The following is a 22309-nucleotide window of genomic DNA, read 5'->3' as shown; positions in this document are numbered from 1 at the left end:
CTGACCCCACCCTCTTCTCTTTCCTGAACAAAGGGTCTCACTGGCCGCCCTGGTGATGCTGGTCCTCAAGGCAAAGTTGGCCCTTCTGTAAGTCTATCCTCTGAGGGCTGCTGGAGGGTGGGGAGATCTCCCTGGGGAGGCAAGAGAAAAGAGAGATGGAGTTTGGGTTGGGGAGGCCTAGAGTACTGTGAATTTTGAGAATTGCGGTGGGGGTAGATGGTAGGCACTGGGGCCAGATGTAGCCCGTGCAGTAGCCGTGAGCTCTGAAAATGCCACTCCATTATGCATTTGGGGCTTATCCTTGGAGGAATGATGACATTGTGTGTGCACTTTCTTGGGCAGCTTTCTAAGCTCAGCGGTGTCTTGCTATAGATGGGCCCATGAGTGTGGTGTGGTCAATCCTAGATACTGAGCATGTGTGACTGGTGCCTAGTTCTAGGTCTATCATGTAGGCCCTTAGTGGATGTTAGATGGATGGATGTAGTCAGAGTGTCTGTTATGAGAATGGTGTTCTCTCTTTCAGGGAGCCCCTGGTGAAGATGGTCGTCCTGGACCTCCAGGTCCTCAGGGGGCTCGCGGGCAGCCTGGTGTCATGGGTTTCCCTGGCCCCAAAGGTGCCAATGTAAGTAATAATTTGCTCTTCCATTTCCTTCCATGTGCTACCTACCTCCCTGCCCTCTTGGGGAAAGGGCTGGGTCCTGAGTAGAGTTTAGCCAGGGACAGTGATGAGTGGGGCTCCTGTGCCATGGGTGGCAGTGGGGGTCTGCATGTGATCTGGGGAAAATCCACAGCCCCAGAGAGCGTCGGGGCATTGCAGCCATACATTGTTCCATGTGGCAGTGCCCAGCAGGCTGGCTGCCATTATGGCCCCTGAACAGAAGAGAAGGGCTGGTAATTTGCTTTATCTCGGCTGTCCATCAGGATGTGGCCCCAAGCCTCAGTCCCTGCAGCCCGCTCTGCCCCTAACTCCCTACCAAACCATCTGCCCCATGGCCCTGCCCTCTCTTTCCTCTAGGGCGAGCCTGGCAAAGCTGGTGAGAAGGGACTGCCTGGTGCTCCTGGTCTGAGAGTAAGTATCCTTCCCCATTGCCCATGGTTTGGTGTTGGCTGGGCATTTGCAGGGAGGACAGGGGAATGGCATCTCCATGGCATGGTCCTGGGACCCCTTGGTATTGAGTGTTGATCCCTGCGGCTGAGCCCCATGTTGGCTGGGCCCTTTGGGTGTCTACACAGGGAGACTTCTGGTTGCCATTGGTCAGCAGGCCAGGGAGCTGGGGAAGGCTTCCATGCTGAAAACAGCTAAGAAAAGATGGGGCTTGGGAAGGAAGGGAGGGAAAGGTGTGGAAATGGGGTTCAGCTGGGGTATCGTGGAGGTCTGGAAACTGTGGGCCAGAAGTACCTTTGCCCAGTCCTAGGGGGACTTCAAGAGGGAAAAAAAGCGTGTCATTACATTGTCTTTTTCTCTTCCCTCTAGGGCCTTCCTGGCAAAGATGGTGAGACAGGTGCTGCAGGACCCCCTGGCCCTGCTGTAAGTACCTTCCTAGCCTCCCCGGGTGACCCTGGGGGCAGGGGCTGGGAGGGGTGGGGGTGGGAGACCACAGATCCATCCAATAATGGAGCTGACGGATGTGGATGTGGGCTAAGCTGGTACACCAGACTCACTCTGAGCTGAGGCAAGGTGTCCCAGGAGGCTGTGTGGACCCGCGTTGGTGGAGAGGAGTGTGGGTGGCTAATGGGAGTGCAGGGAGGCATGCATGTACTGTCTGAGCAGCGCAGGAAGACGCCTGTCCTGCCCACCCTGCTGACCTCCCCTGGGCCCTGCTAGCTGTGGCTCTCAGGGTCTCTGGAACACTGGCTCAGCTCACCTTTTCTTTTCCTCTGCAGGGACCTGCTGGTGAACGAGGCGAGCAGGGTGCTCCTGGGCCATCTGGGTTCCAGGTAGGTGGCTGGACCAGGCTCTCTGTCTAGTTCTTTGCCATACCAAGGGCTTCCTGGGACAGCAGCAGGCACCATCGCTGGAGGGCCCACGCCTCTTGCAGGGTGCCAAGCATTGAACCTTCCCTGCACCCCTGGCTCTCATTGCTGTTGCCTCCTTCCTTTGGGTCTACCATATACTGTGCCTCCCTGGGGGCCAGGGCAGCAAACTCACTCCTTTGATAACCCTTGTCACTTTGGCTTCTAGGGACTTCCTGGCCCTCCTGGTCCGCCAGGTGAAGGTGGAAAACCAGGTGACCAGGTGAGTATGGGGCTCTTTGGACCTGCAACCTGTTTAGATGGGAAGGTCGTTTCTGATGCTGGGAGGCAAGGGCAAGAGGGCATGAGGAGCCCTGTGAGGCCTGGGAATGTCCTGGACCCACATCCCAGCCTCTACAGATGACACAGTCCCCCACGGGAGGAGTGATGTTCAGCCCCACCATGGAGGACTATTCAGGGGTCTATGACATGAAGACTTCACTCTCACGCATCTTTCTTTATTCTCCAGGGTGTTCCCGGTGAAGCTGGAGCCCCTGGCCTCGTGGGTCCCAGGGTGAGTGTCCTGTTGGCTGCTGCAGGCGGCCTCCTTGGGCCTGCCCTGGGTTCTAGGCTCCTGCTCCTTTCCCCACCTCCCTGCTTCTCCCTGGTCCTTCTCCCCCATTGCTCTTGGTTGATCACTTCTTGGTGTCTCTGCCGCAGGGTGAACGAGGTTTCCCAGGTGAACGTGGCTCTCCCGGTTCCCAAGGCCTCCAAGGTGCCCGTGGCCTCCCTGGCACTCCTGGCACTGATGGTCCCAAAGTAAGTGAGGCTGTGTCCTGTAGGGGTCTTCTCGGCAGCCTGGGAGTCCCACTGAGCAGGGAGAAGGGGAGCGGGCTCAGGAGGAAGGAAGAATAGAAGTGGGGGGGCGGAAGATGGAGCTGGAAAGGAGGTATACACGGGAGGAAGGGAAGGAAGAGGGGTTTGGGGCCCTGGTTACCCAGGCTCCGCAAACAGGGGTCCAAGGGGAGGTGCTGTCCACTACAGACTCCTTCTTACCTCCATCCCAGGGTGCATCTGGCCCAGCAGGCCCCCCTGGGGCTCAGGGCCCTCCAGGTCTTCAGGGAATGCCCGGTGAGAGGGGAGCAGCTGGTATCGCTGGGCCCAAGGGTGACAGGGTAAGTACTGGGGTTACGGCCTCTCACCAAAGATGTGGCTTTGCCACATTCCTGCCCCTTGTGATTGCTTCCATTCCCTCGTGGCACCTGGTGATGAGGGTTTCTGTTAGCCCTTCTTGAGGAGCTTAAAGACTCCTTTCCAAAGCTCCCTGCCTTTTAGTGACATCCTCTCCCCTTGTTCCTTCGTCTTGCCCCTGCTGCTGCTGACCCACCCTGAGACCACAGCAAATCCCTCTTGGGCAGGGACTGGGCTCTCCCTAGCACCCCAGCCTGGGTGGGACTGAGCCAGCCACAGGGGTCCTGGGGTGCCCGGCTGAGGTGGCTGGTTTTCTCTTCCCCCAGGGTGATGTTGGTGAGAAAGGCCCTGAGGGAGCCCCTGGAAAGGATGGTGGACGAGTAAGTGAATGCGGGTTGCCGGACTGCCGGGCATTGGGATCCCAGCCCTGCACCCCAGGAGAGCTGGGAAGGGGGCTGGGCAGTCTGCCAGTGGGGTCCCTGGTCCTGTTCTGTGGGGGCTGGGCAACTGCAGGGACTTCTCTGTTAAACTGGGGCCAGAGGGTAAGGGGGAGCTCTGGAGGCGGTGGGAGGGCACACCAAGGTCCTCTTGGTGTGGAGTCCCATGTGCTCGGCTGGCTCAGCCTGCCTCCCTCACCTCTACCTGCTCTCCCCGCAGGGCCTGACAGGTCCCATTGGCCCCCCTGGCCCGGCTGGTGCTAACGGCGAGAAGGTGAGTCCTGGCTCCTTTCCTCTCCACGCCTTGCCTCCCTGTCATGCCTCCTTCTTATCTCCTGCCAAAGGCTGTTCTGTCTTGTCCTCACTCACCAGTCACCTTCCTGCCCGCCGGGGCTGTGAGGGTGAAGAGGGGGTCCTCTCAGAAGTGAAGCCACTGGCAGTGTTCCCTGTCGGGTGGGACAGCTGGGCTGGGGGTAAAAGTGCATTCAGCAGAGGCCGAGAGGGTGCGCGTGTGGGCTGCACAGTAACACAGGCTGTGCCAGGGGGACCTGGAGCCCCCTCCCCATGAGCAAGGCCCCCCAAATGCACTTTGCCCTCTCCCACTCGACTCTCCACCTTCTCACCCCCGGTTCTTCCTCCCCTCCCTGCCCTTAGGGAGAAGTTGGACCTCCTGGTCCTGCAGGAAGTGCTGGTGCTCGTGGCGCTCCGGTGAGTGTCTGCCCCTCTGAGCCTGGCTCTGCCCTCGGCCCTCAGGAGCCAGAGAGCCAGGGAGCCAGGGTGGGCCCTCGTGCTGCCTGGTGGCCCTGCATGCTGCCAGGCACTGGCTCCCTCCCTGCCCGCTGGGTCTAGGGAGGGAGGAGAGATGGGAAGGGAAGGGGGAGGGCACGTCACTCCCATGATGTGCTCAGGTTGAGGGCTTTTGGGTTAACAGAGCCTCAGCCTGCGTTTAGGACTAAGGCTGCTTTCAGTTGCCCGTCTCTGGGGAACAGGAGGCTGGGCAGGGCCCAAGGGGCTCTCGGAGGGGAGAAGAAGCAGGTCAGGCAGCGGGGCCTGACCTCTCGCCATGCCCCCTTCTCTCACAGGGTGAACGTGGAGAGACTGGGCCCCCCGGACCAGCAGGATTTGCTGGGCCTCCCGTGAGTATCTCTCTCCATCTGCCTGGCTCCCTCCACTCAGGCCAGCTCCACATCCAGCACCCTCGGGCATCAGAGCTTGTCGGGGAGGGAAATGGAGGCTCCTCTCCTCTCCTTTGCTGCCTCCATACCAAGAGAACCGTCGTGTCCAGGCCAGGGTGGACACACATGCAGATACTCAGAGTCTCCCGCTCCTCTGGAAGAGCTCCAGGGCTTTGGCCTGCCTCTCACTCGCCCACCTCCTCCCTCCCATTATAGGGTGCTGATGGCCAGCCTGGGGCCAAGGGTGAGCAAGGAGAGGCCGGCCAGAAAGGCGACGCTGGTGCCCCTGGTCCTCAGGGCCCCTCTGGAGCGCCTGGGCCTCAGGTGGGTAACGCTGCACTCCCCAAAGAATTGTTCCCTCAAGGAAGGGCTCCTGGGGTGCAGATGCGGAGGCCCCAGCAGGCGGTAGACAGAGGCTGGTTCACAGGCCTGGGAACACCCCCATGTCGGTAGAAGGAGCTTTCATGGTCCCCATGTGGCGTGTGGGCTGTGTGGGTGGGGTGGAGGGACTGACAGAGTACAGGCTGGCCACCGACCGCCATAACCAAGCTGCTGGTCTCCTGGAGAGGAGGGAGCGGTGGCGGGAAGAGCTTCCCGGGAGGCCAGACCCCAGACCAGTTCCGTGGTTGCCTGATGGGCTTCTACTGGAACACAAGTCTCCTGCGGCAGAGAGGACAGACTTGCCTGGGGCAGCCTCTTCAGGCTGGGTTTTTAGTGCCAAGAAAGCTGCATCTTTGAAAACCTCAAGGGTCCATTGTTGGGGCTCAGACAGAAGCCCACTGACCTCCCCGGGCACTGGGCCTCACTGTCTCCCTCTTTCCTTCCCAGGGTCCTACTGGAGTGACTGGTCCTAAAGGAGCCCGAGGTGCCCAAGGCCCCCCGGTGAGTGAGGCCTCTCACAACCCACCCTGTACCTCACAAAGAGGGCCTGGCCCCAGACGCTCCCATGGCGGGGGGTGTTCTGGGATGCCCCCCACTCTTTTCCCAGCCCTGCATTGGCCCCCAGCCTAAGGCCACCCACAGGCAGGTGGGAGAGAGGGCGCCTGAGTGCACAGTGGTCCCGGATTCCCCAGCTCGAGGCTTGCCCCTTGGTCAGCTCCCTGAAGCGCTGACTGCAGAAGTCGGAGGCAGGGGAACAGCCTGTGCCTGCTTCTGTGGCCAGACCCGGGGGCCCTTTCTCCCTCCCTGGCTCCCCCCTGCTGCTTTGCAGCCCCTCACCCTTTCCACACCAGGCTCTGAGACCACACCCCACGCCCATTTGAATCTCGAACCTCCTGAGGGCTTGAGGTTCTCAGGGACTCTCCTCTCCCCACACAGGGAGCCACCGGATTCCCTGGAGCTGCTGGCCGCGTTGGACCCCCAGGCTCCAATGTAAGTGATTCTGGCATGAGAGGCACAGGCGGCATGGAATAGCCTGGCCAGCACCCAACAGGGTCTGGATTGCTCCAGGTGACTGCCCTGCTGGCTTGGTGGGCAGGGCAGAGCCGCCACGATTACCTTCATCCTGGACAGGTGTTTCTTCAGCATGTTCTGTGCACCTGCCCGTGTGCTTTAAAGCAAGTCCACATGTCCTGGGTCGCTCTCAGGGAGTTTACATGGAGGGAGTAGGGGTGATGAACTCACTGAGTTCACCAGCACCATAGGCAGAGGGAGTGAATGCTGGGGTCAAGCTCAGGGGTCAGAGGGGCAGGGGTGGAGCAGCTCCTGAGGAAGAGGGATTGAGGACAAAGGGAGGAGGAAGGAGGGATTCCAAGTAGATGGGTGAAAGCAAAGCGAGCAGGGGCTGGAGAAGCCAGAGTGGCTTCCCAGAGCTGTCTTACATGGTGAGAAGGTTGCAGAGGTAGATTGGGGTGGGGGTTAGGTTGCCCTTAGTGTGGGGAGGTAGAGAAGCCCCCAGAGAGGAAACTGCTGTCGATGAGGCCATAGTGACTTTGGCAGCCTGGATGAGGAAGGGTGAGATGAGCCCTCACTTCCCGCATTTTCTCCTTCTAGGGCAACCCTGGACCCCCTGGTCCCCCTGGTCCTTCTGGAAAAGATGGTCCCAAAGGTGCTCGAGGAGACAGCGGCCCCCCTGGCCGAGCTGGTGACCCTGGCCTCCAAGGTCCTGCTGGCCCCCCTGGCGAGAAAGGAGAGCCTGGAGATGATGGTCCCTCTGTAAGTCCCTTACCAGGCCCATGCCAAGGTCCCTGGGAGCAGGGTCGTGAGTGGCTTCTGAGCTCACAGAGCATGGGGTGGGAGGGAGCAGGGGCCGTGGGGATGCCAGGGAGCGGGGCTGCACAGACAGAGCTATGCTGAGAAGGCGGAAGAGGCTGGGCTACTCTGTCAGTTCTCATCTCCCGCCTCTCCTCTCTCAGGGGGCCGATGGTCCACCAGGTCCCCAGGGTCTGGCGGGACAGAGAGGCATCGTCGGTCTGCCTGGGCAGCGTGGTGAGAGAGGATTCCCAGGCTTGCCTGGCCCATCGGTGAGTGTGGGGTGTCCCTCCCTCCATCCAAGCTGGGCCCTGCCTGCCAAAGCTTCTGCCTCCCTCAGCACCCTCAGGACTGTCCCTTGTCTGCCCTCTCCCTGAAGGGTCAGTGGGCCCTGGGCAGGGGTGCTTACCATGCGCACTCATCGTCCTTGTCTCTGTCCCTCCAGGGTGAGCCCGGCAAGCAGGGCGCTCCTGGAGCATCTGGAGACAGAGGTCCTCCTGGCCCCGTGGGTCCTCCTGGCCTGACCGGTCCTGCAGGTGAACCTGGACGAGAGGTGAGCAGTGGGACTCCCTGGGGTGGCTCTGATTGGAGAGAGGGGCCCTGTGAGTCTCTGTGCTGGGCCAGCCAGAGCAAGTCCCAGGCAGGGCACTGGAGAAGCAGGTGGCAGCGTCAGCTGACAGGCCTGAGAGCCTAGGTGCAATGGGAAGGTTGTGTGGGAGAGAGACAGGCATAGAGACCAAGAGCTGCTTCCAGAAGGAGGAGGAAAACTCAGTGAGGAAGCTTTGGCTTCAAAGTGTGAGTGAGTTAGGCAGAAGAGGAGAGGCCTGGGCTTCTGAGGAGGGCTGGGGGAGCAGACGTGGAGACGGGCAGGAAGCAGCTCTAAACGCATTCTTGTTTCCCTTTGTCCAGGGAAGCCCCGGCGCTGATGGCCCCCCTGGCAGAGATGGCGCAGCTGGAGTCAAGGTGAGTGTCTGGTGTCTGTGTATGCAGTGGGATGGGGAGGACATTGCCTCGGGCCTGACAGGTCAGCTGGGGGTGGCTAGTTGGAACCAGTCTCATCTCAGCCTAGAAGGACCTTCTGTTCCTGTCTCTTCTGGAACATTCTTCTCTGAGCCTGAGACCTCTCTCCTGACAGGGTGATCGTGGTGAGACTGGTGCTGTGGGAGCTCCTGGATCCCCTGGGCCCCCTGGCTCTCCTGGCCCCGCTGGTCCAACTGGCAAGCAGGGAGACAGAGGAGAAGCTGTAAGTATCCTGAATTCAGTTAAAAGCCGCCTTCCCCTGAGCGGTGGGGCTGAGGCAGTCCCCGGGTTTAGGCGGTCTCTGGACTACAGAGCGGTGGCCTCAGTGCCCAGCCCGGGGCAGATGCAGAGGAGGCCCTCACCTGTCTTGGCTTTTCTCTGACGCTGCGCTTACTCTCCTCAGGGTGCACAAGGCCCCATGGGACCCTCAGGACCAGCTGGAGCCCGGGGAATCCAGGTAAGTATCCAAGTGTCCTGCACTGAGTCCCCACCAGGGGTAGGCCTGGAGGGCAACCGGCCTCCAGGTGGTTCCCGGGCCTCCAGCCTTGTGGTTCCGGGGATTCCTCAGCTTGGGTGGGACAGGAGGGGGCTCCTGTCCTGCCCCTGACCTGACTCAATCTGTGTCTATCTTGTTCCCAGGGTCCTCAAGGCCCCCGAGGTGACAAAGGAGAGGCTGGAGAGCCTGGCGAGAGAGGCCTGAAGGGACACCGTGGCTTCACTGGTCTGCAGGGTCTGCCCGGCCCTCCTGTGAGTGTCACTGCCTGCGTGGGACTTCCCGAGGCCTCCTGCCACTCAGAGCCCACTTGAGCTCCCTGTGCTGCCAGGACAGCTTGGGATCACCCTAAGCAGTTTCTAGGACTTCCTCAGGGCTGGAGTGAGGAGGAAGTGGAAAAGGAATGGGGCTGGGACATAAAGCTGCTCCCCCAGCTCCCAGGATATAGATATGTCTGTGCTGACTGCGGCTTTTTGCCTCTTCCTTCTACACAGGGTCCTTCTGGAGACCAAGGTGCTTCTGGTCCTGCTGGTCCTTCTGGCCCTAGAGTAAGTGACTTGGAGTTGGAAGATGGAGGGGGCCCTTCAGAGGGTGCGGGCCTGTGTTCCCATGAGGAGGGAAATGCTACTGCTTCTGGGGAAGCTGTGGGCTCAGGGGTCCTCACTCAAAAGTGGGGGCAGGACTGGCACATGTGCCTATGGCCAGAAAAGCACTTGAGGCCACAGTGGCTGCAAGACAAACACGAAGCAGCTCTTGCTGCCAGACAAACCCCTGGTAACAGCATTTTACAAAGAGGAGCTTAGGAGGGTAGGCAGGCCATGGAGCTGTCCTGCTGGTTCTTGGCCAAATAGAGACCAACTTAGGCTTCCATGACTGAGCATGCGAAGAACGGGGGGTGGAGTGGCTGGTGCTATCAGGACAGCCACCTACCCAGCCCCGGCGACTCCCCAGCCTTCCCTGTGGTGACCACTCTTTCCTCACGACCGCTCTTTCTTTCAGGGTCCTCCTGGCCCTGTTGGTCCCTCTGGCAAAGATGGTGCTAATGGAATCCCTGGCCCCATTGGGCCTCCTGGTCCCCGTGGACGATCAGGCGAAACCGGCCCTGCTGTAAGTGTCCTGACTCCTTCCCTGCTGTCGAGGTGTCTCCAGCATCTGGGAGGCTTGAGCTCTTTTTTCCTCAGGGCCTCTTTTAGGGCATCAACCTGCAGTTAACAGTGATGGCACCCTTTATCCTGAGGTCTCCTCAGAGGTTCACAGGGCCCATGATCAGTGCTGGGAAACTGAAGAGAAGGGTTAAGGAAGAAATAGGCATGGTGCTGTGGTTTCCTTGGTCCTGAAGTGGGTTCCCTTCTAAACAACTGCTACACCTCTGCCCCACCCATGGGACTGGGAAGAGGGATACTCTAGTACATTCTAGCAAATGGGGATGGACACGGAGGGGCACTTTCCCACAATCGTGGCTGATCTCTCTGTTTCCTGCTGCAGGGTCCTCCTGGAAATCCTGGACCCCCTGGTCCTCCAGGTCCCCCTGGCCCTGGCATCGACATGTCCGCCTTTGCTGGCCTAGGCCCGAGAGAGAAGGGCCCTGACCCCCTGCAGTACATGCGGGCTGACCAGGCAGCCGGTGGCCTGAGACAGCATGATGCCGAGGTGGATGCCACACTCAAGTCCCTCAACAACCAGATTGAGAGCATCCGCAGCCCCGAGGGCTCCCGCAAGAACCCTGCACGCACCTGCAGAGACCTGAAACTCTGCCATCCTGAGTGGAAGAGTGGTAAGCTTGGAGGACAGGATCCCCCGCCCTGGGAAGCAGGGAGTCAGCCCTTAGGCACAGCAGCAAGGGAGGAGATGCCCCCTACTACAGGGCAGAGCTGGGCCTGGAAGGTTCTGCCAGAGGGTTCCTCTCTCATTTTACAGCAGAGAAGCTGCAGCCCTGGCACCTGTCCTGCCATGGCTACTTGGCCAAGGTGACCTCAGGGTGGACTCCATCCACCAGCCGGGCACTGCTCCTGCCCTCTTTGCACGTGTCCTTCCTTAGAGCTGGACTTAGCTCATGCAGATCTCCCTGCCCCTGCATCCTTCCAGGTTCCCCTCCTTTCAGGCCACGTGTGAACCTCATTCCTTGTCCCTGTAGGCCTTTCTGTCCCTTTCAGTCAGGCCTGGCCCTCTCAAGCTTTTGTGTCTGTGCCTGTCTGAGCCCCCATGGGTGCTGCCTCTTCCCCCTGCAGGAGACTACTGGATTGACCCCAACCAAGGCTGCACCTTGGACGCCATGAAGGTTTTCTGCAACATGGAGACTGGTGAGACTTGCGTCTACCCCAACCCAGCAAACGTTCCCAAGAAGAATTGGTGGAGCAGCAAGAGCAAGGAGAAGAAACATATCTGGTTTGGAGAAACCATCAATGGTGGCTTCCACGTGAGTACCTGGGTGCCCTAGATGATGAGCAGAGATGGCTCCTCACACTCTTTCTTTTATTTCTCTCTGGAAGCTTTTAGCACCTTCCCCATATTTTCCTCCAATTTTCTGTTGGGCTTGAGAGGAGGGAAAGAGGAGGAAGAGTATTTTTTTCCCACGTGGAGGTGGGAAAAGAGGTCCTCTGAGCTTGCTCCACTCCTGGAAGCAAAAATATCCAACTAGCTCCCTGCTGCCCCAGCACCCTTGAGGTCCGTGAACCATGAACTCTTGGCAGCCCCTACAGTCCCTGGTCCCATTGAATGCCAGCTCCCAGGCCTCACACTGCTGCTGTCTGCCCCAACAGTTCAGCTATGGAGATGACAACCTGGCTCCCAACACTGCCAACGTCCAGATGACCTTCCTACGCCTGCTTTCCACGGAAGGCTCCCAGAACATCACCTACCACTGCAAGAATAGCATTGCCTACCTGGACGAAGCAGCTGGCAACCTCAAGAAGGCCCTGCTCATCCAGGGCTCCAACGACGTGGAGATCCGGGCAGAGGGCAATAGCAGGTTCACGTACACTGCCCTGAAGGATGACTGCACGGTGAGTGGGGCTGCCAGAGAGAAGAGCGGCCTGTGCCTGAGCTGCCTGGAGCAGGGCTGAGGGTTGTCAGGTCCTAAAGTGACAGGATCATAAGAGGCATGAGTTTGAGGGTCATGTAGAGAAGATAGGCTGAGTGACAGGTGAGGGAGAGGCACATATCATTCATCTTCTCCATTCCCCTGACTCAGGGGAATAAAACCCTACCTGGAACCCAATGACTGTTATAGAAGTGTTCTTACAATGTGTACAGGGTGAAGAAGAGGTCACAGGTTGGGAGCTCACTGTAGGGAGTGGGGAAGGACGGGAAGGGCAGAGTGGAGGAGGGCCCTGCTGCTAAGGATAGGAGTTGAAGTGGAGAGGCCTTTGGCGAGCCGAGAAGAGGTCTCAGGAGCCCCCTCAGTGTGGTTCAACCTTGTAGGCTCTGATGCTCGCCAGTTTGTTCAGTTTTGGGCTCCTGGGCAGCTGGAACTGGGTAGCAAGGCATCTACTGAACAGAGCCTCCTCCTTTTTTCTCCCCTAGAAACACACCGGTAAGTGGGGCAAGACTGTCATCGAGTACCGGTCACAGAAGACCTCACGCCTCCCCATCATTGACATTGCACCCATGGACATAGGAGGGCCCGAGCAGGAATTCGGTGTGGACATAGGGCCGGTCTGCTTCTTGTAAAAACCTGAACCCAGAAACAACACAATCCGTTGCAAACCCAAAGGACCCAAGTACTTTCCAATCCCAGTCACTCTAGGACTCTGCACTGAATGGCTGACCTGACCTGATGTCCATTCATCCCACCCTCTCACAGTTCGGACTTTCTCCCCTCTCTTTCTGAGAGACCTGAACTGGGCAGACTGCAAAATAAAATCTTGGTGTTCTATTTATTTATTGTCTTCCTGTAAGACCTTCGGGTCAAGGCAGAGGCAGGAAACTAACTGGTGTGAGTCAAATGCCCCCTGAGTGACTGCCCCCAGCCCAGGCCAGAAGACCCCCCTTCAGGTGCCGGGCGCAGGAACTGTGTGTGTCCTACACAATGGTGCTATTCTGTGTCAAACACCTCTGTATTTTTTAAAACATCAATTGATATTAAAAATGAAAAGATTATTGGAAAGTACCTATTGACTTGTGGTTTGTTCTTTAGTTTCTTTTCCATTAATTCTCCATTCTGTAGGCGTGCCCAAATAGCAGTCCTAAGGACTTCTTCTGTTGATTTTTCAACCAAGAGTAAGGACACTGAAGCCACACTGCTGGGGTTAGCAGCCTCACACAAACATGAACTTGCCTCTCTGGTAAACCTTGGCACTATGTGGAACCCACTGTTGAACAGGACCAGAGACCAAAATTTGGGAAGGGAGGTATGCCAGAGGAATGGCATTGCTCTTGAAGGTAAACAAACACTGAACACAGCTCTATGACACATGAGTGCCCTGCCAGCTTAGGGTGTAAGACCACATGTGGGCTGCATCCTGCTGGATCGGAGACGTGGGAGATACTCCCTCGAGAAAGGGAGAAGATAGGGGAGTTAATCCTGCAGGGGCCCATGGTTAAGTGCACACAATCAATCTAAGTGATCTATTTATGTCCCCCTATAAGACGTTTGGTTGTAGGTCAAGGAGAGGTGGAAATGTGACCTGCCCCACCCATATTCCTCTTTCCTGTCCCCACCCCTCTAGCCCCCATTCTTCACTCCCTGGGCCTGCACTTAAAAGTTTCCATATACTCTGAACACCAGTCTTAAGAATGGACTGCTTCCCATTTCTTCCTACTCTTGGGTGTCCCTTGCCTTTCAATGACCTGGACAGGTGGCAACAATAAGCAAGTTGTCCCCTTCTCCAGTAGAGGGCCACAGTGACGGGAATGCATGAAGTGGGTGAGAGACTCCAAATCAACCAGAGGGCAGTAGTATTTTGTGAAGTAAATTTCCAGATATTTGGCACAGCTGATAAAACAGAGCTACCCCTTTCTCTGTCCCCTTCTCCCATCCCTGCCCCTGCTTCCTCCACGTTAAGGTTGACAGCTTTTCTATTAAATAGTAAAAATAAATAAGACACTTGTGTTGGATTTGTATGTATTAATGCTCAATTTATGATATAAATTATCACGATAATTATAATCTATACCTACATACTATTATATAATATATAGAATATACCTATATATTATTATATATTATTATATAGGTAGGTTTATATATGTATGTATATACACATACATACATATACATCTACAATAATAATATATACCCCGTCAGAGCTAGTTCATGACAAAGGAGTAAAATGAAAACACGATAATTGAAAACACATAATTAGAATAGCTATCTCATAAGTTAACCTTCCACCTACCAAGAGCGCTAATTAGGGTCGGAAGAGAGGTGACATATATGAGTTCCTAGCTGGAGCTACAGTGTTGAGCTCTGCTCCAACCTGTCAAACTCCAGAGCCTACTTACTCTTAATTAAGTAGTTCAGTAGATTGTCACCATCAGCTTAGACCTCTGCAAGATAAGTCCCAGGATCAAGGTGATTCCTTGCAGTTCACCTGCTTCTTGAGTGCCTAGTCAAACCTAGAAGTAATAGCAGCTGCTCCCTAGGTAACTGCCGCACGAAGCAGAAGGAAGAGCCCAGGGTGGTGCACAGAAAGCTCTACCTCTGCCTGCACTAGGGTCAGGTGGAAATCGCCACCCTGGCTGGCAGGGCTGTGCTCCCTGTGCTGCTTCCTTGTCTTCCCTTGGCCCAGAGGGGAAGGTGAGAATAACCAGGATTGCTACTAACTTCTGTGATCCCTGATGCCCCCAGAAAGGAGATAGTCTCACTGGTCAGAATAACCTGTCGGATAAATTCCCGACCCCAGCAGGACTCAGGATAAATTCCACTCAGCAGGACTGAGTGGAAAGACCCAGCTTGCTGATTTTAAGGGGCTGGGCCAGGCTTTCCCTCTCTTGAGCCTCCTCATCTCCATGGAAGTGTCTGGCATCAAAGACTTTGGACTAGGAGTTGGCAGTCTCAGCTCCAGCTAAGACTTACTTCCAAACCCCTTGGATACTGTACAAATCACAGAACTTCTGAAGTGGGTTCCCTTCTAAACAACTGAAAGAACACAGAATCTTAAAGGAGTGCTAACCAGGTAATATTTTATTTATCAAGGCAAAGAATAAGGATTATTTTGTCCAGAGAAAATAACCTGGGACCCTATTGATTCATGTAGTGCTTTAAACAAATAGGCTGATTCTTTTAATAATTTCTTTCACACTTTGGGCTTGAATCCCTGAGAGTTGACCCAGAGATCATGGAGGTCCTGCATTGAGGTACCTACGGTTGCAGAATAGTTGGTGGAGATAAACTGTGGCCTATATAAGGCCTGGTGAGCATAAAAGATGTGTGATGGTGTTTTAAACTCTAGCTATGACTCTGGACAAAATGCATTAGAAATTGCAATCCTAGGTACTCAATAAATACTTTCTCAAATGAGTAAATAAATGAATGGACATCTCTGTATGCAGCAACTCTTCAACCAGGTGATACGGGATAAGTAGTTCGAGATAAGAAAGAGGTCACAGTACAGATAAGTATAGTTTCTGGCCAAGCCAGAAATTACAGAGAAGAGATAGCTAACAAAGCCTCTCTCCAAGAAACACACTCTGAAAACTTCAATCCATCGGGAACACCATGATGATGACAATGATACCAAAGCCAGCCACTTCCTCTTTCTATCTGGGGGTGCTGAGAGAATATTCCAGGCATTTGTTCAAGAATTGACAGACACTACAATAAAGCTATGCAGAACATCCCAAAGTGCAGTCTGAGATGCTAATAAACAGATACGGAAATTGATAGTATTATAACATCGGATTTATTGCTATATGTTTTAAAAATGTAAACGCTCTCATTATAAAATAATAACTGGATTTTAAGATAATATCAAAAGCAAGAAATGTTACTAAGGCATATGGTCACAAAAGAAAAATGTTTCAAAACTGAAGTACCAGTATGAGTATCTTTTTCAAAATTCCATGAAAAATCTGTTACATAGGCTATTTGGAAAACAGGAAAACTAAAGAGCAAATGTAGCAATGTGAACATCTTCATGTGTTTAGGGCATGTTTTGATTAGGGCAACATTCTCAGAAATGGTGCACATTTGCTTCTGTGTCAGTGGTGATATCCCATCATCAATCCACATCAGTCATCACTGTCACGTACACGTGTCACTACATGATCCAGGGCAACACCGAAACTTAACCCTCAGCTTCTGGATTCCTCCGTTATGGTCAAAGTCAGCCCAACAGTCATGAAATTTAGCTTGAAGATTCAACACTATACAGATCATTACGCAAATATTGAAAACCAAGCTATGGGAATGGAGACAAAAACTAATATACAACCCCAGCCACCATCTGTTGTTGTTAGGGTTTCCTGAGGTCCCAGTGCTATGGGAAGAGCTAACTTCTGACACCTGACTACTCAAGCTTCTTAACTAGATTCTCTGTCATCCTGGGGCTGTAGCCTAACCTTAGGTGGCAGAGCAGGTGGAGATGACCCACGAAACTTACAATCTCAAACCAGGATGTCTTATTCAAGACTGAATTCCAACCTCCAGGGGGCACTGAGTGCTCTGTCCTGGAAGGGAACAGGGTAGCCCCATGCCGCAAGAGGCAGATGCTTGCTGTGACAGGAACTCATGGGAATGGGAGTACAATCGGTACAATCTCTTTCCTCCCATTCCATCCTGACCCACTTGGCAGGGAACTATTCTACGGTTCCCCCAGAGATCCCTACAAAGACACCCAGGCAATCAGAGGAGACACAGATGAATCAAAAGCAGGGTTTATTTTTCTATCAATCCCCAATCCATGTTCCAGCCAATGGATGAAGGATGAATCAAGCCCCATGTAGACTCTCGGTAAAAACAATTCTAACATTCTAAAAAAAAAAAGCCAACACACTTTTTTCTTTCTTTTTGAAAAGCTCACAGGCCTTTGGGAACAGCTGAAACAAATTCACATCCTGAATAGGTCTGTTTTCTCTTAGGTATTCGGATGGTCCCTCTCTGCTGCCACTTCTGCACAGATGAGGCACTGATAATGGCCTGCAGCTCACTCACAGTCCTAGCTCCACGTCACCCCATGGTTTGATAACCTAGAACCACGTTATGATTTCCATTTATAATGCCCTAAGAACAGCTGAAAAGATCTGTATTAAATTCTGAAAACCTTTATTGAGTGCCAACTATTTGCTGGGCACAGGCTAGGCACTGGGCAGTGATTCTGCTGGTTCTGAGAAACATAAGTGGTACCATAGGGAGGTGTCTCCTCCTAAGTGGCAGGAGGATGTTTGCTGGGAGTTAATTCCTCCTCTGCTTACACCACATGCGGGTAGGTACAGAACTCAGGCCTTGGGAACAGATGCTGTGCTCTCTTCTACAGGTGCTATGTGGAAGAACCAATAACAGTTGTTAAATAGCTGTGGAATTTCCTCCACAATCCACATAGTGATGTGTCTCCAAGGAGCTCTGGGTCATGAGGCCAATGTATGAAATCTTCACTGAAGTTCTAGGGAAAAGAAAACCAAGAAGAATTAATTATGTTTGGGGGATGCAATAAGCCATAAAAATGTCCCAGGAAATTTTTTGCAAGTTCAGGCAACAATACCCAGGGGCCCCAGGCACACACCCTCATGGTTATGTAACCAGGAGGCCAGAAAATCTTTCCACATTCACAGAGATACTGTGCCAGGAGGTGGCCTTCTAAACAAGGGTTCTCAACTGGGAATGATTTTACCCCACAGGAGACTTCTGGCAATGCCTGAAGACATTCTGGGTTGTTACAACTAAGGGATGGAGGGTTTACTACTGGGATCTAGTGGGTAGAGGACACGAATACTGTTAAACATCCTACAATGCACAGAACAGCCTCCTACAACAAAGGGCTGGCCCAAAGTGTTCATAGTGCCAAGGCTGAGAAACTCTGCTCTAACCCTCATAGTTCACGCCTGCAGCAGAGTCTTGTCACTGGCAAATTTAACAGCCATGGTTCCAGAAACAACCCTAAAGGTCCATGACCTGTGGTAACCTGTGTGGCTAGAGAGGAAGTCTGGTCAAATGCTCAGTACTTAACATCTTGAGAAAGCTTTTCTGTTCATGACTGTCTCATCTGGATTCTGAGGGGATCATGTGTTTAGTTAAACTAGACCCATTTTATGGAGAAAAGGTTTGACTGCTCAGGGTGACTGGTGATTTGTGAAGGGCATGTGGACACCACATCTAGAGAACACCACGGGTCTACTGTATCTGTGCCTGTGAGGCACTGGGTGTCCCCTCGGGCTAGGTGTCTCTGCCCTGTGGCCACACAGGGGCCTCCTGAGCAAAGGTGGTGGGCTCACACGGCCGCACAGGCCGTCAGGATAGGGAAGAGAGACGCACCGCATGAAGATCACTATGTTGTGCACCAGGATATCAGGTACCGTGCAGAAGAAGCTACCAAACAGCAAATATGGAAATAGTCAGTGTTTTTTGTTTGTTTGTTTGTTTGTTTTAAAAAGCTTCAGCAGAAGAGTGCAGAGTTATACTGTCCTGTTTGGGGTGAACCCCCTCCCCCTTCCGACCTCAGTGCTGCCAAGGCTCGTCAGCTCTCAGTCCCTGCCACTGTCGTTTTCATCCTCCCACAGCATCATACCACTTTCTGTTTTTTCAAACGCATCATATAAGTGCTGGCGCTTGGAACCTTAGTGGCTTAACGTTCTCTTTTAGAAGTTCCAGTACTTCCGTCACATATCAAATAATACATTCTTCAAATATATGCATAATAATGATACATTCTTCAAATAAATCTCAATACATCCAAAGCCAGGGAACCTATAGGCCAAAAGCTGAGACCTAAGGCAGGACCAGGCCCCAATCAATGAAGTATGACTTTGAATCCCTTTCCTCCAGTAGAGAGCACACACATAGAGAACAGTGTCCTTACTACACATAGGAAAACGGTCCTCCCATCTCGGCCTTCCCGGTAAAATTCACCTGAAAATAAGATACCAGAGTTGGTCTGTGGTCAAGCAGGCTTGACACAGAACAGTGTTATTAGCAATCCAAAGACCTTGGGTCATTTTTCCATCACATACAAAATACTTCCCTGAGATTGTCCCTAATACAGTCTGTGAGCCTCTAATAGATACTGCCAACCTCTTCCCTTTTGAGAGGCCAATGGACCTCAGGCTATAACACTGCTGCTTCTTAATTTGTAGCAAATCTTTTTCTCTTACAAATTATTCTGCTCCCCAGATGCTTAAATGCTAGCTGGTTTTTTTCACAATTACTTATAATTACAGGGCCCATCAGGTTTTCCTCACCACCAGTTCCTACAAGTAGAAATGAGAAGACAAAAAGGAAAGTGACACAGCTATGGCATTCCTGCAGCCCCCTACTCTTCTCTCAGGCCTGTGGGGCAAGGTTCCTAAAAGAACAGCATACCAGTTGCTCACTCCGAGGTGGAATAAGGGAGACGTTAGTAGTCACATATGTACCGACCACTGTGTTCATGTACTGAATCTGGCTGGACAAGCTGGTCACTGCCACCGGGTAGAAGTTCGAGTTCCTGATTTTCAGGGTGGCCTACATCAGGGCAAGTCAGGAAACAAGTGTAAGTGTCCCGGGTCCCAGCCTGGCAGGTGCATAACCCAGAGAATGAGACCCTAAGGCTTACCATGATGGTGAGAATTACAAGGGAGTCTTGCTTATTAAATGTGACTTTCACCACTTTGATGCCGTCATCATCCACAAGGACTGAATGCGGAAACAGGAAGAAAACCACCAAACCAGATGCCAGGAGACAAAGCAGGATGGACAGGAGGACATATTGCTTACTGCAAATAACACAGCACATGACCGACCCAGGCATTCAGATATCAAGGTTCAGTGTGTCAAGATTAAACACAAAACCAGGAAAGAGAAGGGAGTGAAAGGGAAGTTCCAAGAGCCAGGAACCATAAACCAGTCAAGAAGCAGTGAAGCAGGAGAAACCTTTTAAAACTCCTTTGAACACTGTTTGCGCTCTGGGAAGAAAAGCTGAAGAAAGGAGCTATGTGGACAGAGACAGTCCCACACCTCCCAGAACACCCCACTTTCCCAATTTCTTCTAATTCCATTCCTTGACCTTCAAAGCATTTCCAGCTTCAAGTTTCTTTCCCCAGACTGTGATGGGGGCAGAGATATCCTGCTCAGGCAAACAGTTACAAGGAAAATGGGGAACTTACAAGAACGTATGTACTTTTCAAAGAATTAACTGGCATTCATACATACAGAAAGAGATTAGGGACAGAAGTAGGTATTAATAGGTAAGAGGCAGGTAACTCACGTTCGCTGAGGGCGCAATCTCTGATCACTGTGTGGGATCAAAGCCACCAACTCATTTACTTGCTCTAGAAAAGAGCCAAACAATTATTTTGTAAATCCCATGTGTTGGCAGTACTTTCCTTCATGTCTCACTTGAGCCTGCCACAACAAATATTCTTCTGGAATGAGACGTTTTTAAAAATACTAGTGAAATTCACGTGTTGGGTCTAATGAACAAGAAACAAGAAAGTGCCACAAATTATAAAACATCTATCAATGCTGCTAGCATAGTGATGTGGAAGTTGAAAAACCTGGGATCCTGTTCTGGCTTTACTACACCGGCTTGGCAGAGTCGTTGAATCTCTCAAGGCCATGGTTTCCTCGCCTTTCATATGGAAGCTTTGGAGTAAATTCTTTGTAAGGTTCTAACCAGCTCTAAATTTCCGTGACTCTCCAGCTAAACTGTTAAAGATTTTCTGAGGGCCAACTTGTTAATAGTAATAGATGATCCTGTACCAAGGTTGAGTGTTTGTCTCTCTCTCCTGACCTGATACATTTTTCTGACCTTAGGCTGTTAAGGATTAGCTGTCCATTTCCTTGAAAAGCAGCTTCCAAGATGGTTTCCCTGCAAAGCTGTCCCAATCCTTGTGAGTGACAGTGATAAAGAAATGCGCCTGTCAACTAACCCCACAACATAGAGCAAACTGAATATTCCAAACCTCAGGAAAAGAACAAGAGTGGAGGTGAAGAAAAGAAGAAAGGGTTGGAAAAATAAGGAGAGGAAGAGAAGTTGTGGAACTGCCCAAGTGTATTAAGTCAGTTGAACTGGCTCCTGTCCAGGGCACTGTCTCTGACTGTTACGGTATTACTGCCTAGAAGAAAAGTTGTCTGGGCAGACAGGAGAACTCCAAAGGTACCTTGGGATTCTCATCAGGGAATCATCCCTCCGTGATCACCTGTTGGAATGTAGCCTGTCCCCTGGCACGTGAGACAGGTGATGCTATCTCTCCCGGTGAATTCCACATATGGGAACTGAGCAATGGCTTCTTCCTGCTCTCGTTCAGCCAGCAAACCGTCCCTGTCATCTTCTTGCTTTCGCCTGCAGGAGGGGCGAGCAGCAGCTGAATGCTGAGACCCCATGGCCGTGATATGCCACTGGTGTCATGTCCTAAGATGAAAAGAGGGAGTGCATGTTAGCGGCCCCAGTGAATCACGACAGAAATCGCTTGTTTCTATAAGAAAACTGAAAACGCAGAAATAACAAGTTGCCGCCCTGAGTGTGGTCCCAACACCTGTACGATTTCCATTGGGACCCCCATTTTGTAGTACTGCTCCCCACTCCGCTCTTATCCGCCACACACAGCCGGTGGGGGTGGGGAGGGGGAACGGGGCCTGCCTTTCGCGCACCTGCCTCGATCCTCACCGCCCTGGGACTTGGGGCACCCCCACTCCCACCTGGTTCAGCCTTGCCCCTTCCTCTTCACTATTTGTAAGCTCTGTGCCCTCCTCGAGCAACAAACAAGCACCAAATTGATAACGGGCCTTAACGATTCCCATTCCTCTCCACCCCCCAGCCCCGGGAGGCGGGCTCAGGTCACGCCCCCTGGCAAAAAGCGATGCTCTGAGCCCACCAAAGTGGCCCAGGCAGGAGCGAACGCCAGCGTCCCAGACCTGGAGGGCACGAACTCCCAGCAGCTCCTCTCCGGCCGCTCCCCCGACCACCTGCCAGCTTTAGGACTTACCAGCCTCTTCGGTCGGCGGAGCCGCACGCACTCAGCGCGCAGGCGCCAAATACCAAGCCCGCCCGGGGGACGCCAGAGCGCGCTCGCGCGTGCGCTCTTCGCGGCTCCGGAGGCCTTCCCGTCGACGTCGCCGCTGTCTCGCTCCCTCGGTTCCGGGAGAGGGCGGCAGAGAGCGCCGGGGAGCCGCTAGCCTGGCTGTCCGGCCAGGGTCGTCTGCGGAGTCCGGAGGATGCTCTCCTGTTCGCTAGATAGGCTGGGAAAGGCTCCAGTCAAGTTTCCCGAGCAAAACACTTCTCTGCTGCGAGAGGAGGAAGGTGCTGCCGGCTACCGAAGCCATTCTGAAATATTCTTTAGAGCACAGGAGCTGTGTAGTCGCTGAGGCTACACAGATGCAGAGCATCCAGAGAAACTGCCTTTGCAGAAATTGTGAGAAAATTATGACGGTGAAAGAGATCTGACTTATCCAGTTCCGCCTTGCTTTTAATCTCCAAGCTGCCCTTGTTCATTCCTGGGCAGAGGCCGAACTAACTTTGGGAGGAGTTTAGTTTATAGTTGAACTTCGAAGCAAAGATAATAGCCCTTTCCCAAAACAAGCCCCCTTCTTGCCTGGGGACCAGACTGCCTTTGTAAGACTAACAAATTAGCCACAAGATTAGAAATTATGGTTTAGGGGTCATCCAGCCGGAAGTCACAAGATTCCAAACCTTCCCAATTGCTCCAAGGGATAACATCACTATTGTAAAATCTAAGATCGGTGCTGGGGATATTTTTCAGACCCTGCATTCTGAGGCACC

At 53.3% G+C, this 22309-nt stretch overlaps 2 protein-coding genes and 1 long non-coding RNA gene across 11 annotated transcripts in view; 1 reads left to right on the top strand and 2 right to left on the bottom strand.

Moving 5' to 3' along the window:
• COL2A1 (collagen type II alpha 1 chain) overlaps positions 1 to 12567 on the top strand; it is a 32054-nt gene extending 19487 nt beyond the window's left edge. For all 4 annotated transcript variants that reach the window (XM_001100739.5, XM_077953977.1, XM_077953979.1 and 1 more), the window contains 29 exons: positions 34 to 87; positions 524 to 622; positions 1016 to 1069; positions 1475 to 1528; positions 1885 to 1938; positions 2183 to 2236; positions 2483 to 2527; positions 2674 to 2772; positions 3021 to 3128; positions 3471 to 3524; positions 3802 to 3855; positions 4236 to 4289; positions 4664 to 4717; positions 4973 to 5080; positions 5585 to 5638; positions 6074 to 6127; positions 6749 to 6910; positions 7111 to 7218; positions 7392 to 7499; positions 7856 to 7909; positions 8082 to 8189; positions 8370 to 8423; positions 8606 to 8713; positions 8954 to 9007; positions 9459 to 9566; positions 9945 to 10233; positions 10688 to 10875; positions 11219 to 11461; positions 11982 to 12567. In XM_001100739.5, coding sequence (XP_001100739.3) covers positions 34 to 87; positions 524 to 622; positions 1016 to 1069; positions 1475 to 1528; positions 1885 to 1938; positions 2183 to 2236; positions 2483 to 2527; positions 2674 to 2772; positions 3021 to 3128; positions 3471 to 3524; positions 3802 to 3855; positions 4236 to 4289; positions 4664 to 4717; positions 4973 to 5080; positions 5585 to 5638; positions 6074 to 6127; positions 6749 to 6910; positions 7111 to 7218; positions 7392 to 7499; positions 7856 to 7909; positions 8082 to 8189; positions 8370 to 8423; positions 8606 to 8713; positions 8954 to 9007; positions 9459 to 9566; positions 9945 to 10233; positions 10688 to 10875; positions 11219 to 11461; positions 11982 to 12128 — 2784 coding nt within the window. In that variant the 3' untranslated portion in view covers positions 12129 to 12567. The remainder of the gene's footprint in view (positions 1 to 33; positions 88 to 523; positions 623 to 1015; positions 1070 to 1474; positions 1529 to 1884; positions 1939 to 2182; positions 2237 to 2482; positions 2528 to 2673; positions 2773 to 3020; positions 3129 to 3470; positions 3525 to 3801; positions 3856 to 4235; positions 4290 to 4663; positions 4718 to 4972; positions 5081 to 5584; positions 5639 to 6073; positions 6128 to 6748; positions 6911 to 7110; positions 7219 to 7391; positions 7500 to 7855; positions 7910 to 8081; positions 8190 to 8369; positions 8424 to 8605; positions 8714 to 8953; positions 9008 to 9458; positions 9567 to 9944; positions 10234 to 10687; positions 10876 to 11218; positions 11462 to 11981) is intronic.
• LOC114670835 (uncharacterized) lies at positions 2460 to 5230 on the bottom strand. Its single transcript, XR_003720603.2, has 3 exons — positions 3951 to 5230; positions 3010 to 3215; positions 2460 to 2823 (listed from the first exon to the last, which is right to left on the bottom strand). It is a non-coding gene; the product is annotated as an uncharacterized LOC114670835 (long non-coding RNA).
• A 3685-nt stretch (positions 12568 to 16252) lies between the features above and the next one.
• On the bottom strand, positions 16253 to 21562 carry TMEM106C (transmembrane protein 106C). Of its 6 annotated transcripts, none has more exon segments than NM_001266724.1 (8): positions 16253 to 16999; positions 17869 to 17922; positions 18413 to 18462; positions 18913 to 19053; positions 19145 to 19304; positions 19796 to 19859; positions 20730 to 20941; positions 21445 to 21480. In NM_001266724.1, coding segments are annotated over 7 exon segments (750 nt in total). In that variant the 5' UTR covers positions 20914 to 20941; positions 21445 to 21480; the 3' UTR covers positions 16253 to 16902.
• Positions 21563 to 22309: the final 747 nt, after the last annotated feature.

The sequence above is a fragment of the Macaca mulatta genome, chromosome 11 (genome assembly GCF_049350105.2).
Source record: "Macaca mulatta isolate MMU2019108-1 chromosome 11, T2T-MMU8v2.0, whole genome shotgun sequence".
Lineage (NCBI taxonomy): Eukaryota > Metazoa > Chordata > Mammalia > Primates > Cercopithecidae > Macaca > Macaca mulatta.
This window is presented reverse-complemented; position numbering and strand designations above follow the sequence as displayed.